The sequence below is a fragment of the Molossus molossus genome, unplaced genomic scaffold (genome assembly GCF_014108415.1).
Source record: "Molossus molossus isolate mMolMol1 unplaced genomic scaffold, mMolMol1.p scaffold_m16_p_1, whole genome shotgun sequence".
Lineage (NCBI taxonomy): Eukaryota > Metazoa > Chordata > Mammalia > Chiroptera > Molossidae > Molossus > Molossus molossus.
The window spans coordinates 17659634-17675968 of NW_023425344.1; the positions used below are offsets into that span (position 1 = coordinate 17659634).

Here is a 16335-nt window from a genome sequence, read left to right on the forward strand (position 1 = left end):
ACTGTGTAGGCAAAGCCTAAAATATTTACTACTGGGCCCTTTACAGAAAGAACTGCAGACTTCTAGGACAGACTACCTGCACCTCCTCTCAACTCAAACACTGGTGCTAGACAAAAAGCATCTCAAATCCCTTCTGGAGAAAGAGGACGCGTAAATACATTCCAAGAGGCCAAGCATGTCCTGGTCCACCGCCACTGGACACACGTCTCTGGCATCTAGAGGCAGCTTCGCTTTTCTGCTTCCCGGCCTCCATTACTTGTACTTTCAGCTGCTGTCACCCTTACAAGTCTGGACACAATCCATCAGTGGGTCTAATGTAACACATTATGTTTTGTGAGTAGACGTGAGCCACTGATACCTTTGCCGAAAGAGCCAAAAGGGTTTGGGAGCCTGCAAGGTCAGGGGCTGGAGTCAGTGCAGACGTCATGTGCTGTCGGGCACTGGGGAGCACTGGGCCAGCAAGGATCCCATAATGGAGACACGCTTCTCAGGGAGCCTAGTAGTGGGAACATAGCTAGGGATGGATCCTGCTTCTTTATATCATAGATCCCTCTTGCTTATTACATATTGATAGGCGCCCTTCTTGCTCAGTCTCCCTAACAGCTCCAGATCCACCATGTCACGTGGTCATGGAACAAAGACAAGAAGATGCCTATGTTTCTTACTTTTTTTTTATTCTCACCCAAGGATACTTTTTGCATTTATCTTCAGGTAGAGCCGGGGGGCGGGGGGAGGTAGAGAGAGAGAGAAACATCGACGTGAGAGACACATCGAGTGGTTGACACCCACATGACCCCAACCAGGGCTGGGGACAAACTGCAACTGAGGTACGTGCCCTCAGCAGGAACCGAACCTGGGACTCTCCAGTCCGCAGGCCGATGCTCTAACTGCTGAGCCAAACTGGCCGGGGCGATACCTATGTTTCTTACAAAATCAAAATCTGTTCAGGGACAGAGCTACCCTTTGCATATGAGTCCTCCCATTCATGAAAAGCTTTTCATGGATACACGAAGGACTGTCCCTCCGTTCAGTGGGAGAGCACAGGTGGAAATACGAATTGGAGAGGGAAGAAAGCTTTGCTCCCCCTTCAGTGATGCTCAGCCTCCGGAGGCCAGCGGATGCGGACAGCCACAGTGCAGACACTAAGAATTCAGGAAGTCCTGGTAACAGGGCCATGAGCACTTCCCCCCACTGGTCTTTCATACCTGATCTCCTTGCAGGGTATGCTGGTCGAGGGGTGTCTTTGTGGCAATGTTGCTGTAGTAGGCATAGGACAGCTCCCAATCCAGGGGGTAGTTATCAATACCCTGGAAGTGTTTGTACCCAAGATTCATTGAAGACAGCCTCTCACTGCCCTGGCCTCCAACCAAACTATACAACATGCCCTGTTAGGAAAAAATGGACAGTGTTTACAAGGCTAGAGATAAGGGCCATAAAATCCAACCACTGAGAGGTCATCTGGCCCCTTCCCTATATATGATCCTAGTCATTCCAAAACATGTTCACATGCCTTAAAAATATCTTTAGAAAAGAAAACACAGCTGTTCTCTTGAGGTTTACAGATTGCCAGGTATTTGTCTTTCTAAATGTCTAATAGCGTAAAATGCCTTGGCTTGTGCCCTTCTTCAGTGCAAATGGGGGCCTTCCCCTGACCTCTCTCGCTGTATCTTCCCGTATCCACTGATTCTTCTGAGGGACCCTGGTCGGCTTCAGGTACTCCATCTATGGCCAGATCATCCGAATAGCGGACCTCATGCTCTCAGAAAGTTAATGTTGGGGAGGGTCTTTTGAGGCTGGCCCCACAACCTCATTTCAGAGTGGAGGACACGCAGCCCAGAGAGGTGAAGTCATTTGTCCATAGCCAATCAGCCGCTTTGTGGCAGAGACAGGGCTAGAATCTTCTGGTCTACCCCACCTTTGGGGGGAGTGCCTCAGAAACCGGGAACGCACACCATCCATCATGAGCTCGTATAAGCCAGTGACATGCACTGAAGTCACTGAAAAGAAACACGGAGCCACCTGGGCATATCCAAACAGTATGACTCTCCAAGCGCAGGATGAACAAATCTGAAACGTGGTGACCAGGGACCGTTTAGCAGCACTTGCACAAACATGATTCCAAATGTTATGCAAGTGGCATAAGAAATGGATCCAGAACCAAAAATAAAATCGTGTGGAATGTATCAATACTTGGCTTAGCCCAGCTGATGTGGCTCAGTGGTTGAGCGTTGACCCATGCACCAAGAGGTCACTGGTTCGATTCCAGGTCAGGGCACATGCCCAGGTTGTGGGCCTGATCCCCAGTGGGGGGCATGCAGAAGGCAGCCAATCGATAATCTCTCTCACTGATGTTTCTCTCTTTCTCTCTCCCCCCACCTTCCTCTCTCTCTCAAATCAATAGAGAAAAAAAAAGTTAAAAACAAAAACAACAACTTGGTTTAGAAGTCCAAATGACTTCATTATAGCTAAGATGTCATGAGATAATGGCCCCTCAGCCAGAGCAGTTACAAGAACTGGGTACAAGGTGCCTGTTCTTGAAGGGCCGGGATTCTGGTAAGCCCTGCCCAAACTGTTCCTTAGCATATACTAATGATGTCCCCGAGCCTAGCAGGGGACACTGAAAGTCGGAGCCTGTATTTGACACAGCCCTAGGATGTTGTTCTTGAGTGTAAAGATTCTAAAGGAATCCTGGGAGCACAAACCTGTCCAGTTGCCCCTGCGGCATGAGCGCATTACTCTGCAAATACGGTGTGGGTGACCGATATCCCTGGATCCCATGAAATACTCTACCTGCAGTTGATCCCGAGGTACACTTAATCCAGTTTCGTAAAAGACTGCGAGGTAGTAGGATGCTTTATGATAGCCACAGCAGCTGGAATCCATCAGGAAGGGGACGACAGAACTAATCTGCTGAAGACCATCAACACTGGAGAGTTTCTTTACAGCCTTCTCAAATATCATCCCGCCGATTTCCGATACGGATTCACGCTGGTGCCTCGGCACTGTAAATAACACAATTCACAGCCCACGCAATTAATGACCATGGATCGACACGGCTTTAGAAAGAAGAGGGAAAAGCCAATTAAACCACCTAAGTTATTAATATGGTTGGTTCTGCAGAGCCTTGAAATATACCACCTTCCGGGGAGATAAATCAAACCCTTTGGGGACGCCATGGTGTCATTCTGCAAATAGCTTTTCCTTTGGCACCAAATGACAGCCTAGTATCCTGGGGAAAGTGATGTGGGGTACACAGCTGAGGCAGCGCCTTGAGAGAGTAATTCACTCAGTCAGGGGTAACTCAGCACCACATCAGGAACCCCCAACCTTCCAGAGACTTGTTTCCCTCTACGACTCTCAGAAGGAGAACATGTTTCATTTCAGAAATAGTTCCGAGGTGCTGCTATAAAAAGTCGAACAAAAGAAACTAATTTTGAGATGCTTTCCTATCTTTGGCCCCCAGTTTTTCTCGTGGGTTTCTAAATTCAGTAACAAGAATGAGTCAACTTTTTTTGAAGACTTACAAAATGCCAAACACTGCATTAGGTGTTTTATGCAAATTATGTCATGTAATCTGAACAATTTTATGAGGTGGGTACTATTATTAGCGTCCTCATTTTTTCGGAAGAAGAGATGGAGGCCTAGAGAGGTCAACTAACCGGTCTAAAGGTACAAAAGCTGCCGGTGAGCGGCTGAGCCACCCTCAGAATCCAGCTTCGCGGGTCAGGAAGCCAGAGCTCCTACTCACTCTGCCGCACCCACCTCCTGATCAATAGAAAATTCCTTCTAACTACTCCTCTCTAAATCTGATAAACATTTGAAGCCCAAACTAGCAAGTTATTTGGCCCTATCACGTAAGTGTATCAGTCTTCTAAAGTCCATTTACATTACTCCTCTCTCTTGTTCATTAATTCAGACAATGAATGTTTACTTTCTGTGCTATGTTACAAAAGATCACATAGGACCACCCTATTTACATTTAAAGAGGTATGGTTACTTTATTTCAAACTAAAACTTTAACTGCCTAGAAATGGTTATGTCCAACATTTTTCTTTGACTTTCTTCATTCTATCCAAAACTAAAATAGTATTAACAACTTTCAGGTGCAAGAAGAAAGTTATTCTATGAGCACTCCATAAAGGAATGAAGAGAGCGGAGTTTCTAAAGTGGGAAAACCGGAATGGGAAGATCTGAGATCGGATGTCTTTTCTTTTTTAAAAATATGTTTTTACTGATTGTTTTAGAGAGAGTGGAAGGGAGAGAAAGATAGAAACATGGATCGGCTGCCTCCTGCACGCCCCCTACTGGGGATCAAGCCCAAAACCTGGGGATGTGCCCTGACCAGAAGTCTAACTGGGACCTCTCAGCCCATGGGACGACACTCAGTGCACTGAGCCACACCAGCCAGACTGAGATTGGATTTCTTTTAAGGGCAATCCCCTTGCAGAAGTCCACAGATGAAACTGTGAAACCTAAGTCATGAGCTGGTGCCAGTCTCTCCGGACACATAGGCTGGCAGGTGGCTAAGCTGTGGGAAAGGAGCCTACCCACCACCTAACCCCAGCTCTAGGAAGTCATATGTCTTGGCTCCCGGAACTCCAAGCTCCAGCCCTCCGGGGTTGTCTGAGATTGCAGCTGGTCTGCCTTAACTCTCTCCATCCCAAATAGTAGGCACTGATAAAAAAAAAAAAAAAAAAAAAAAAAAAAAAACCACCTTACTGAACAAATGGAATCTGATCCTCTTCCTGTATTTTTTTTTTTTAATCCTCACCTAAGAATATTTTTTCCAAAAAATCTTCCAAGCAAAAGGAAAGGAAAAAAAAGCTGGGGTAGCAATACTCATATCTGATCAAATAGACTTCAAAATGAAGGCCATAACTAGAGACAAAGAAGACCACTACATAATATTTAAAGGATCTATCCAACAGAAAGATATAACCTTGATAAACATATATGCACCCAATTTAGGAGCACCAAAATATATTAAAAATCTTCTGGAGGACTTCAAAGGAGAAATCGATAGCAATACAATCAGAGCAGGGAACTTCAACACCCCGCTGACATCACTGGATAGATCCTCTAGACAAAAAATTAGCAAGGAAACAGAGACTCTAAATGAAGCACTAGACCAAATGGATTTAATAGATATCTACAGAGAATTACACCACAAAACTACAAAATTCACATTCTTCTCAAGTGCACATGAGACATTCTCAAAGATAGACCACATGATAGGGCACAAACTAAATCTCTACAAGTTCAAGAAGACTGAAATCATATCAAGCATCTTCTCAGATCACAATGGCATGAAACTAGAAATCAATTGCAAGAAGAACATATAAAGACATCTGAACACATGGAAGCTAAATAGCATGTTATTAAACAATGAATGGGTCACCGAGGAGATCAAGGAAGAAATCAAAAACTTCATGGAAACCAATGAAAATGAAGACACAACAACACAAAATCTATGGGATGCAGCAAAAGCAGTTCTGAGAAGGAAGTTCATAGCACTACAGGCCTACCTCAAAAAACAAGAAAAATCTCTAATACACTATCTAACCTCACAACTTAAAGAACTAGAGAGCAAACAAAAAGAAAATCCCAGAGCAAGTAGAAGGAAGGAAATAGTAAAGATCAGAGCAGAAATAAATGACATAGAGACCAAAAAAACAATTCAAAGGATCAATGAAACAAAGAGCTGGTTTTTTGAAAAGATAAACAAGATTGATGGACCCTTAGATAGACTCACCAAGAAACAAAAAGAGAGAACCCAAATACACAAAATCAGAAATGAAAGAGGAGAAGTAACAACTGACACCACAGAAATACAAAAGATCGTTAACAACTACTATGAACAATTATATGGCAACAAGTTCGACAATCTAAGCGAAATGGACAAATTTCTAGAAACACATAGTCTCCCAAAACTGGACCAGGAAGAGATAGAAAACGTGAACAGACCAATATCAACAGAAGAAATTGAAGATGTAATCAAGACTCTCCCAGCAAACACAAGCCCAGGCCTGGATGGCTTCACGAGGGAGTTTTAATGAACATTCAAAGAAGAACAAACACCCATTCTCCTCAAACTATTTCAAAAAATTCAAGAAGCAGGAAGACTTCCAAACTCATTTTATGAAGTCAGCATAATTCTAATTCCAAAACCAGAAAAAGACACTACAAAGAAAGAAAACTACAGGCCAATATCCCTGGTGAACATAGACGCTAAAATCCTGAACAAAATACTAGCAAATTGGATCCAGCAATACACCAAAAAAATTACCCACCATGACCAAGTGGGATTCATCCCAGGGATGCAAGGCTGGTACAATATTCGCAAATCAATAAACGTGATACACCACATAAATAAAATAAAGAATAAAAACCACATGATCATATCAATAGATGCCGAAAAAGTCTTCGACAAAATCCAGCATCCATTTCTGATAAAAATGCTCAGCAGTGTGGGAATAGAGGGATCATATCTAGACATAATAAGGGCCATATGTGAAAGACCTACAGCCAACATCATACTCAATGGGCAAAAACTAAAAGCATTTCCCTTAAGAACAGGAACAAAGCAAGGATGCCTACTTTCGCCACTCTTATTTAACATAGTACTGGAAGTCTTAGCCACAGCAATCAGACAGGAAAAAAAAATAAAAGGGATCCAAATTGGAAAGGAGGAAGTGCAACTGTCATTATTTGCAGATGACATGATACTATACATAGAAAACCCCAAAGACTCCATCAAAAATTTACTAGACTTAATAAATGAATTTGGCAAAGTAGCAGGATACAAAATTAACGTCAAGAAATCGATGGCATTCTTATACACCAATGATGAACTCACAGAAAGAGAAACTAAGAAAACAATCCCATTTACCATTGCAGCAAAAAAATTAAGATACCTAGGAATACACTTAACCAAAGAAATAAAGGATCTATTCGCAGAAAACTACAGGTCATTGAAAAAAGAAATAGAGGAAGATACAAAAAAGTGGAAGCACATACCCTGTTCATGGATTGGGAGAATTAACATCATTAAAATGTCCATATTACCCAAAGCAATCTATAGATTTAATGCAATCCCCATCAAAATACCAACGGCATACTTCACAGAATTAGAACAAATACTTCAAAAGTTCATATGGAACCAAAAAAGACCTCGAATAGCCACAGCAATCTTGAAAAGGAAAAACAAAGTTGGAGGGATCCCATTACCAGATTTCAGGTTATACTACAAAGCCACAGTAATCAAAACAGCCTGGCACTGGCACAAGAACAGGCATATAGACCAGTGGAACAGAACAGAGAACCCAGAAATGGACCCAAGACATTATGCTCAATTAATATTTGACAAAGGTGGCAAGAGCATACAGTGGAGTAAGGACAGCCTCCTTAATAAATGGTGCTGGGAAAATAGGACAGCTACATGCAGAAAAATGAAACTAGACCATCAACTTACACCCTACACAAGAATAAACTCAAAATGGATAAAAGACTTAAATGTGACTTATGAATCCATAAAAATCCATAGAAGAGACTGTAGGCAAAAAAATTTCAGACATCATACGCAGCAGAATTTTCACTGATACATCACCTAAGGCAATAGAAACAAAAGAGAAAATGAACACATGGGACTACATCAAACTCAAAAGCTTCTGCACAGCGAAAGATACAATCACCAAAACGAAAGGCTACCCACTCTATGGGAGAGCATCATTGCCAATGATATATCAGATAAGGGGTTAATTTCCAATATATATAGAGTGCTCATACAACTCCACAAAAGGAAGACAAAGAACCCAATTAAAAAATGGGCAGAGGAACTAAATAGACACCTCTCCAAACAGGACATACAAATGGCTTAGAGATAAATGAAGGAATGCTCAACATCACTAATCATCAGAGAGATGCAAATTAAAACAACAATGAGGTATCACCTCACACCTGTCAGAATGGCCGCCATCAACAAATCATCAAACAACAAGTGTTGGTGAGGGTGTGGAGAAAAGGGGACTCTAGTATACTGCTGGTGGGAATGCAGACTGGTGCAGCCGCGGTGGAAAACACTATGGTGTTACCTCAAAAAATTAAAAATTGAACTTCCATTTGACCCAGTGATCCCACTTCTAGGAATATACCCTAAGAAGCCTGAAACACCAATCAGAAAGAATATATGCACCCCCGTGTTCGTAGCAGCACTATTTACAATAGCTAAGATCTGGAAACAGCCCAAGTGTCCATCAGTAGACAAATGGATAAAAAAGCTGTGGTGCATATACACAATGGAGTACTATGCAGCTGAAAGAAAGAAAGATCTCTTATCCTTTGAGACTACATGGAGGGACCTGGGAAGTATCATCCTAAGAGAAACAAGCCAAACAGAGAAAGACAAGTATCATATGATCTCACTTATTTGTGGAATATAATGAACATAACAGTCTGAGGAATGGGGTAGTCCCAGAGACGTGGAAGTGGGGTACAGACTGACAATCCCCAGGAGAGGGGGTGGTGGGGGAGAGATAAACCACAGAACTTATATGCATGTATGCATGAACAGTGGACATGGACAACAAACTGGGGACAGGGCAGGGAGGGAGGGGGAGGGGGGAATGAGTGGGGGGAAAAGGAGAAACGTCTGTAACAAAAATTAATTAATAAAAAAATAAATTAATTTAAAAAAAAGAAGAAGAATATTTTTCCATTGCTTTTTAGAGTAAAAGGGAGAGAGGGAGAGAGCCATTGATGTGAGAGAGACACATATATTGGCTGTCTCCCGCTCAATCCTGATCAGGGCCAGGGATCAAACCTACAACCCAGGTATGTGCCCTTGCCTGGAAATCAAACCCATGACCCTTTGGTCCAAAGACCAATGCTCTAACCGCTAAGCCAAACCGGCCAGGGCTCTTTCTGTATTTTTTTAATCCCTAAAAACATAGCAGCTTTTGCCCTGGCCGGTTTAGCTCAGCGGTTGGAGCATCGGCCCACGGACCAGGGGGTCCCGGGTTCGGTTCCCGCTGAGGGAACATGCCTCAGTTGCAGTTTGTCCCCGGCTCCGGTTGGGGTCGTGTGGGTGGCGGCCACTTGGTGTGTCTCTGTCACGTCAATGTTTCTCTCTCTCTCCCTTCCTGCTCTATCTGAAGATAAACACAAAGGAGCATCCTTAGGTGAGGATAAAGAAAAAGTGAAAAAAAAAATAGCAGCTTTTTTGTTAAAAAAAAAAAAAAAATCAAACAATGCAGATTTTCATAAAATAAAAACAGAAGTTCCCTCTGCTCCTAACCTTCTCCCCCTTCTCTAAAATAAAACCAAGTTATTCTCAGAAGATTTAAAAATAGTGCCCTTTTTATCTTTACAAGTAGTCACTGTTACATGGATTTTGCTTCAAAAGTACAATAAACTCCATTAAAGTTTTCTTCACTAATTTAAAATGGTCTTTAATCAGGCAGCATATATGATTCTAATGAAGATTCTGAAAAAATGCTCCTGCTTTTGGATACTTTAATAAGAAGAATCACTATAAAAGAAGAATTTTTTAAAAAGCAGTCAAGTAATTCAGGATGTTTTCATGTCAGGGTTAGCAAACTGATTCTCATAATCTAAACAATTATTCCCCCCATCCTTCTTTAAATAGCGAAGAGAAACCCTGTTAAAAGCTTGGTATGCCTGCTTCCAAACTTTTCCTTTGCACAGACAATAATTCATATACACCTCTCTCTGCATATATGACCCTCAACTTTACAAAACTAACCACATCTCGTGAGTGTCTGTCTTTGGCTGTCAGAAGCTCCTTCTCTCGAAACGTCCCTGGTACTGCAGCCGTGGAGGTGCTGCTGCTCTAATGGGCGCTCTGTCCCCAGACTCCTGGGTGTTCCTAGTGGTTCTGTTTAACCAACAACATGGCAGTGACCCTCCCCGAACATTTCCCTCTGCTCCTCCGCAGGGATATATCTGGGTAACAACACCTCTTTCCACCAGGAGTCTGAAGAGCTCATTTGGAATTTTCCCTTTGCCTAGTTGAGAGGAGAACTCCATCCTACTCAGCGGCTAGACAGGGTTCGAGCCTTCGCTGGACGCAGTCCGCCTGCAGCATTCTAAGGAGCTGCAAAATAAATCCCACTTCTGCTCATTCATATGTTTACTTTTCAACTCTATTTTTTTTTTTTTTTATCCTCACCCGAGGGCGTTTTTCCATTTTTTGTACAGATAGAGTGGGAGGGAGAGAGAGGAAGAGAGAGAGAGGGAAACATCGATGTGAAAGGGACACATCGAGTGGCTGCCACCCGCACGACTAACCAGGGCCGGGGACAAACTGCAACCAAGGTACATGCCCTTAGCGGGAACCGAACCCGGGTCTCTCCGGACCACAGGCGGACGCTCTAACCGCTGAGCCAAACCGGCCAGGGCCAACTCTATTTTTAATCCTCATCCTAGGACATGCTTAGAGGGAGGAAGGGAGAGAGAGAGAAAAACATCGATGTGAGAGAGAAACATCGACCGGTTGCCTTCCGTACGCTCCCTGACTGGGGATCAAACCCAGGCGTGTGCCCTGACCGGGAATCAAACTGGCAGCCTTTCAGTGCACAGGATGAAGCTCAACCGACTGAGCCACTCCGGCTGGGCCGTATTTACTTTTAAATGTGTACTATCTCAGATGCCCCTCTGCCCACATTCCGAGCAGGGCGACATCAGCATTTGTTCACGACTCATCCCTGCCTCACCTGCTCTGCCGAACCCCTAAGACGATGAGCTCTGGCTGACTACCCATGGACACCAGCTTTGCAGGCTCAAAGAGGCTCCAAACCAAATGAAACTCCAAATGAAACACCTGCCCTGCTGGCCCCTGGCACAGAACCCCACAAAGTATCTGTGGGAGCGTCCAGGTAGCTGGGATTGCTGGAGAATGAGGAGCAACAGGGAAATCATTCACAAAGCTCTAAGCCTTAGCACAAAAGCACGATGTAGACTGAAACGCAGGCAGGTTGAAAAGGCTTCATTAGCTCTTCCACATATTAAAATAAGCTTCCCTCCAAATATTACCAATCAGTATTTTCTCTGCATGAGAATCTAAACAATTTTCTGCACTAGTGAATATAATAATAATAACAACAACAACACCACGTCGAAAGTAACACTGCTCCCTTTTGCACGTTCTTTCAAGTTTGAATTCTAACTGTAGCCCCAAATCAAAGCCACGATGTCACTGCTGATCACTGTGGAACTGGCAATTTTCAAACCAGTTTAATGAAACTGTTAATTTCACCCATCTGGTTTAGCATATGCATTTTTTTCCTAGTCGATCTGTAACTAAAAAAAAACATGCCTTGTTTATGGAGATTAATGATGTAATGAAAAACAAACAAAACAGAGAAAAGAGACATCTTTCCTTTTCTTCTTCCTGCACCAGAAGCTAAGGAAACAACAGGCATCGCCAGTTAATTAGTCCTCACTGTCTTCCAGGTGCCAGGGCACTGGTTAGCTTCCTCTTTTCCCAAATAGCAATATCAGGAGGTCGCATGCGTGCGCTCATCGCTAAAAGCGGCAAAAAGCAGAAAATGAGAAGGTGGCCACGGGCTGACGGAGCTGGAGTCGGCATCTGATCGAGAATTCAGAAGGAGAAAGACAGGCTCATTTCTTGTGAGAGGAAGGGGGACATCAATAGAAAAGTCATTTTTAGTTCCAAGCTTCCAAAAGGTGTAATGAATCCAAAGTAGAAGTTTGAAAGTGAAAAAAAAAAAGTGCAAGGAGAAAATGCCATTTAACCAGAAAAAGATCTCCACCAAGTTTACTAGCTTAAAAAACACAGGGCGTTCCGCATCTGCATGCTGATCGGGTGAGCCCCACTGGGTTTCGGAGACCTAAGGAGGTACCGCATTTCCACCTCAAAAGTAAACTATTTGTGCTCCACGGAACTGTGCACACTTTCTGGTTTTACACATGGAATTTCTCTCCCTCCCTCCCGCCCTCTGTCCCTTGCTCCCCAGCTTTTGGTACTGTCATCAGGGATTACATGGGCAGCACAAGGATGGCCCTTTCTTTGTGCTTCTGTGAATTAAAAAATATATATATAATGTATGCTTTCTTAAATTAAAAAAATTAAGATGATGGTTCTGCAGTGAACAACAATGAAAACAGCACTTAAAGGATACGGTCTCCTGGAATTATTAAGTAACATAATTTCCGTGCTCCGCATTTCAGAGTCTCCGAATAAACACTGCAATCGTCGCAATGAGAAGAGTTAACAAACTCAGCGAAGCCAGGGCAGCCAGCAGCCCTCCGGCCGGTCGCAGAAGCACCGCGTCCTGCACTCAGCACCGCGATGCCTGGGGCGGGAGTCAGGCCCCGGCCCTGAAGGAGAACACACATGGTGTCAGCTCTGGGGGCGCCCAGCCTCAGGCCTCGTCTTCTCTAGAGAACCGTTTGCTGGCAGACCTCGGACTTCCTGGAGCCACAGTCACCGACTCCTGTGGACGTGGGGGTGCCCAGTGCAGGATAGAGGGGGAAGGGAGCAAGCAGTTCTGCCTTGGGGCAGATGTCCGGAGGGGCTGGCCAGCTCACCTTCTCACTCACCTGTCCCTCCCTGTCTTCACATCCCACCTGCCCCGCGTCTGTCCTTCCTCCTTCCACGACCAGCCCTCTGGCCTCCAGCCCCCACTGCCACGGTCACTCCACCCCTCTAGCAGTCCAGCCCCCACCATCCTGTGCTGGCATGTTGAGAACCCCATAATTGATGATTGGTAAATTATTGTGCTGCTCCATAACTGATGATTGGGAAAGTCACCGTATGCCCTCTAGCTGAACCTGTTTAGTCAAAATAACCTCAGTAAATTGAAATACTCCCTGAGCCAAGAAATTGTTGGGAGCCGGCTACGTGTTTGACAGGGTCCATGGAGCCTGGAGGTCTTGAGTCAGAGACTCGACCCCCCCCCCCCACAATCTCAAGGAATTAGGCTTGCATTGTGTTTGTGCAGCTCAGGGCTAAGTGTGACCCAGTGTACCTTGAAATACCTGAAATACCTGGGTGTTCCTGGGTGCTCCTGGGTGTTCCTGTTATCCACGAGGCAAATTAATTCTCTCTCTTTTTTTTTTTTTTGGTAGGTGCCCCTAGCGGGAACCGAACCCAGGACTCTCTGGTCCACAGGCCAACACTCCAGCCGCTGAGCCAAACCAGCCAGGGCGCAAACTAATTCTATACAGCAGTGCTGTGGCCCTGGGCATTATATCAAGAAGATCCTATTTGCTGTAAGATATAAAAGGCTTGTAATAAAGCTTATCAGGGCTGATTCCGAACACTGTCACAGGGGTGTTCGGAATCAGACGCCGGCTAATAAACGGCTCTGATTTGGACTTCAATTCTCTAGTGGTCTGTCTTTGACTCTGTCGCCACAACATTTGGAGGCCCCAGGGCTGGTCTCCGAGAACTCGGGATCAGTCGCCGCCGGCTTTGCTCTCTATTTGGCTTTAATTTGGCTCTGGTGGTCTCTCAGTTCTCTCCCGCCACAACAATCCCTTCTCCCTGGGTGCCAGGGCCCCATTCAAAGGGTTTTTGAGTTCAAAACATTCCCTTCTGACCAGGAAAGGTGACAGGAGAGCAAAAGAAAGCCCGCACAACTCTTAAATAGTCAAAAAATGTGCATACTGAACTGCTGCCATCCTAGCATCAGAGAAGTCCAAATGCTAACAGGGCGATTTCTATGCTCTGACAGGACCATTTTTTGCAGAACTGGAGCTTCCGCAGGAAACAACATCGAGGTTGACCAATCAGAATGGTCCCCCTGAAGACCGGAGCACGGGGTCTGGCCACCCAGCACCGGGACAGTGGTGAACTTCAGGACAGAGCAGCACAGGAGAATTCCCGTGCCAAGCAAGATCGGGATGCAGGGCAGCGGCCCGGGATGCTGGGAGGAAGGAAGTGTATTCTGCCACATCCAAATGCGTGCACACAGCTGGGTGCCCCGAGGGGCGCTGCCACCTTCAATTCAAAGGCATGCCAACTCTGGGAGGCGAGGGGCTAGTCCTCCGGTACTTCAGAGTAGGAACCACCAGAGGGGACAGGGGCATTTCATACCAGGTTAGTGCACCAGCTGTCAGCAAGTAAGAAGCCTCCCTCCTTCGCATTCCCTGGCACTTGGCAGAGACTCGTGTGTGGGCTGGTCCACGCTTTTCATCATGGTTGCCCCAGGCCCCAGCATAGTGCTCGGAGGTACTCAACCCGTGGGTGCTATGTACCTAGGAGCTGTCTTACATCTGGGCACCTACATACCTCAGCAGCTAGACTGCAGCTACAATGAAAGCAAGAACTATGAGGGCTGCATTTCAAGAGATCGTTTTAATGGGTGTGCAGAGACTAAGAAGGATTCTGGTCTGTTTGCTGCGGGGGAGATTGGCGAACAGTGTCCTGGCAGACCTGGGAAACAGAACTACATTTGTAGAGGTGTTTTTAGAGCCAGGACAGCAGCTCTTGGGGCTCCAAACAAGCTAAGGAGTGTGCGAGAAACAGGAAAACTAGAGAGAGAGGGCAAACAAGCCCACAGAACTCTCGGTCTGGAGCGGTGTCACGGCTTGGCTAGTGCAGACCTTGAACTTGTGTCTCCCAGAAGTCAACTCCTCGTGCCTTTAGGGACTCACTGACCCAACAAAGACTTTTAGTCTTTACAATGGGATCGACTTATTCATTTAGGGTGCATTCAGTTACACAACAAATACTTACTGAGGGTCTTCAAAGAAACCCCAGCTTCTATTCCTGTCATCTAAGCTCCACTGTGGAAACAGGCGGGCAAATCAAGAGTCAGACAGGCACTGTACAGGGGAGACCCACAACATGGCAGGGACAGCCTGGGACATGGAGCCGTCTGCCTGGGGGGCAGGAAAGATGACATGAGGAGGCAGGATCTGAGTAGGGATTTAAGGCTGTTAGCAGGGCAGGTGAGCAGAAAAGCATGGGTATGTTCTTTGTGGGGATTGGTGCAGAAACGTGCTGTGTAGAGTCACGTGGAGGAAGAATGGATAACTAAGCAGCTAACATATGCCCAGCTCCATGCAGGCATTGTGGAGAATCCGAAGTGTAAGTGCGATACTTAAATTGCTTGAACTGTCCTCAATGACCTTGCAACTGAGTGAGTGATGGAGACACATATAGGACCAAATGGCTGTAACTCAGGCAGAGGGAGATGAGCTCTGTTCAAGCAATCCCATCCATCCCTCTTGTCCATATGGTACCTTTCCACCCATGAAGCTCTTTCACAGACATTGTATCACTTTATGACAACATTATTTTCAACTGCTATTAAACCAGACTTTCCCCAGTATATAAATTATAAACATAAGTTAACACCTCATACCCATGAGGATGGCTAGTATAAAACAACAACAAAATAAAACAGAAAATAACAAGTGTTAGCAAGGATGTGGAGAAACTGTAACCCTTGTACACTGTTGCTGGGAATCTAAAATGATTCAGCCACTAAGAAAAGACAGTTGGGTGGTTCCTCAAAAAATTAAACATAAAATTATCACACGACCCAGCAATCCCACCTCTGAGTATATATTCACAGGAACTGAAAGCCAAGTGTTAAAGAAATATTTGCACACACATGCTCATAGCGGCACTATTCACAATAGCAAAGAGGTGGAAGCAACCCAAATGCCCATCAGCAGATGAATGGACAAACAAAATGTGGTCTAAGTACAATGGTATATTATTCAGTCTTAAAAAAGGGAGAAGATTCTGACACATGCTACAACACTGAGAGACCTTCAGGGCTTTATGCTCCATGCAATAAGCCAAATACTCTATGAGTCCATCAATATGAGAATAGCCAAGTTCACAGAGACAGAAAGTAGAATAGTGAGGAATGAGTTGTTTAGTGGGTACAGAGGCTCAGTGTTACAAGATGAGAAAGTGCAGGAGATCTGCTGAGCAACAATGTAACTGTCCTCAACACTTCTGAAGATACACTTAGAAATGGCTACAATGGGGAGCGTTATGTTATTTGTGTTTTACTACACAAAAAAATATATTCTTTTAACTCCACTCCTTAAAGAGTGAGGGTATATTGCCTGGCCAGGGTGGCTCAGTGGTTGAGTGTTGACCCATGCACCAAGAGGTCGCTGGTTCGATTCCCAGTCAGGACACATGCCCAGGCTGTGGGCCCGATCCCCAGTGAGGGGCATGCAGGAGGCAGCCAATCGATGTTCTCTCTCATTGATGTTTCTATCTCTCTCCCTTCTCCCTTCCTCTCTCTCTAAAAATAAATAAATAAATAAAAAAAGAGTGAGGATATAAATACTTGATGATCCTCTTTTGTGGGAAGAAATACAGCTCCA

General features: G+C 44.8%; 1 protein-coding gene across 1 annotated transcript in view; it reads right to left on the minus strand.

The window, feature by feature from the left end:
- Nucleotides 1–16335, minus strand: part of SEL1L3 (SEL1L family member 3) — a 104839-nt gene that overhangs the window by 42823 nt on the left and 45681 nt on the right. The window contains exons 10-11 of the mRNA XM_036240545.1: nucleotides 2791–3002; nucleotides 1206–1385 (exon numbers count right to left, since the gene is read on the minus strand). Of these exons, the coding sequence (XP_036096438.1) occupies nucleotides 1206–1385; nucleotides 2791–3002 (392 nt within the window). The remainder of the gene's footprint in view (nucleotides 1–1205; nucleotides 1386–2790; nucleotides 3003–16335) is intronic.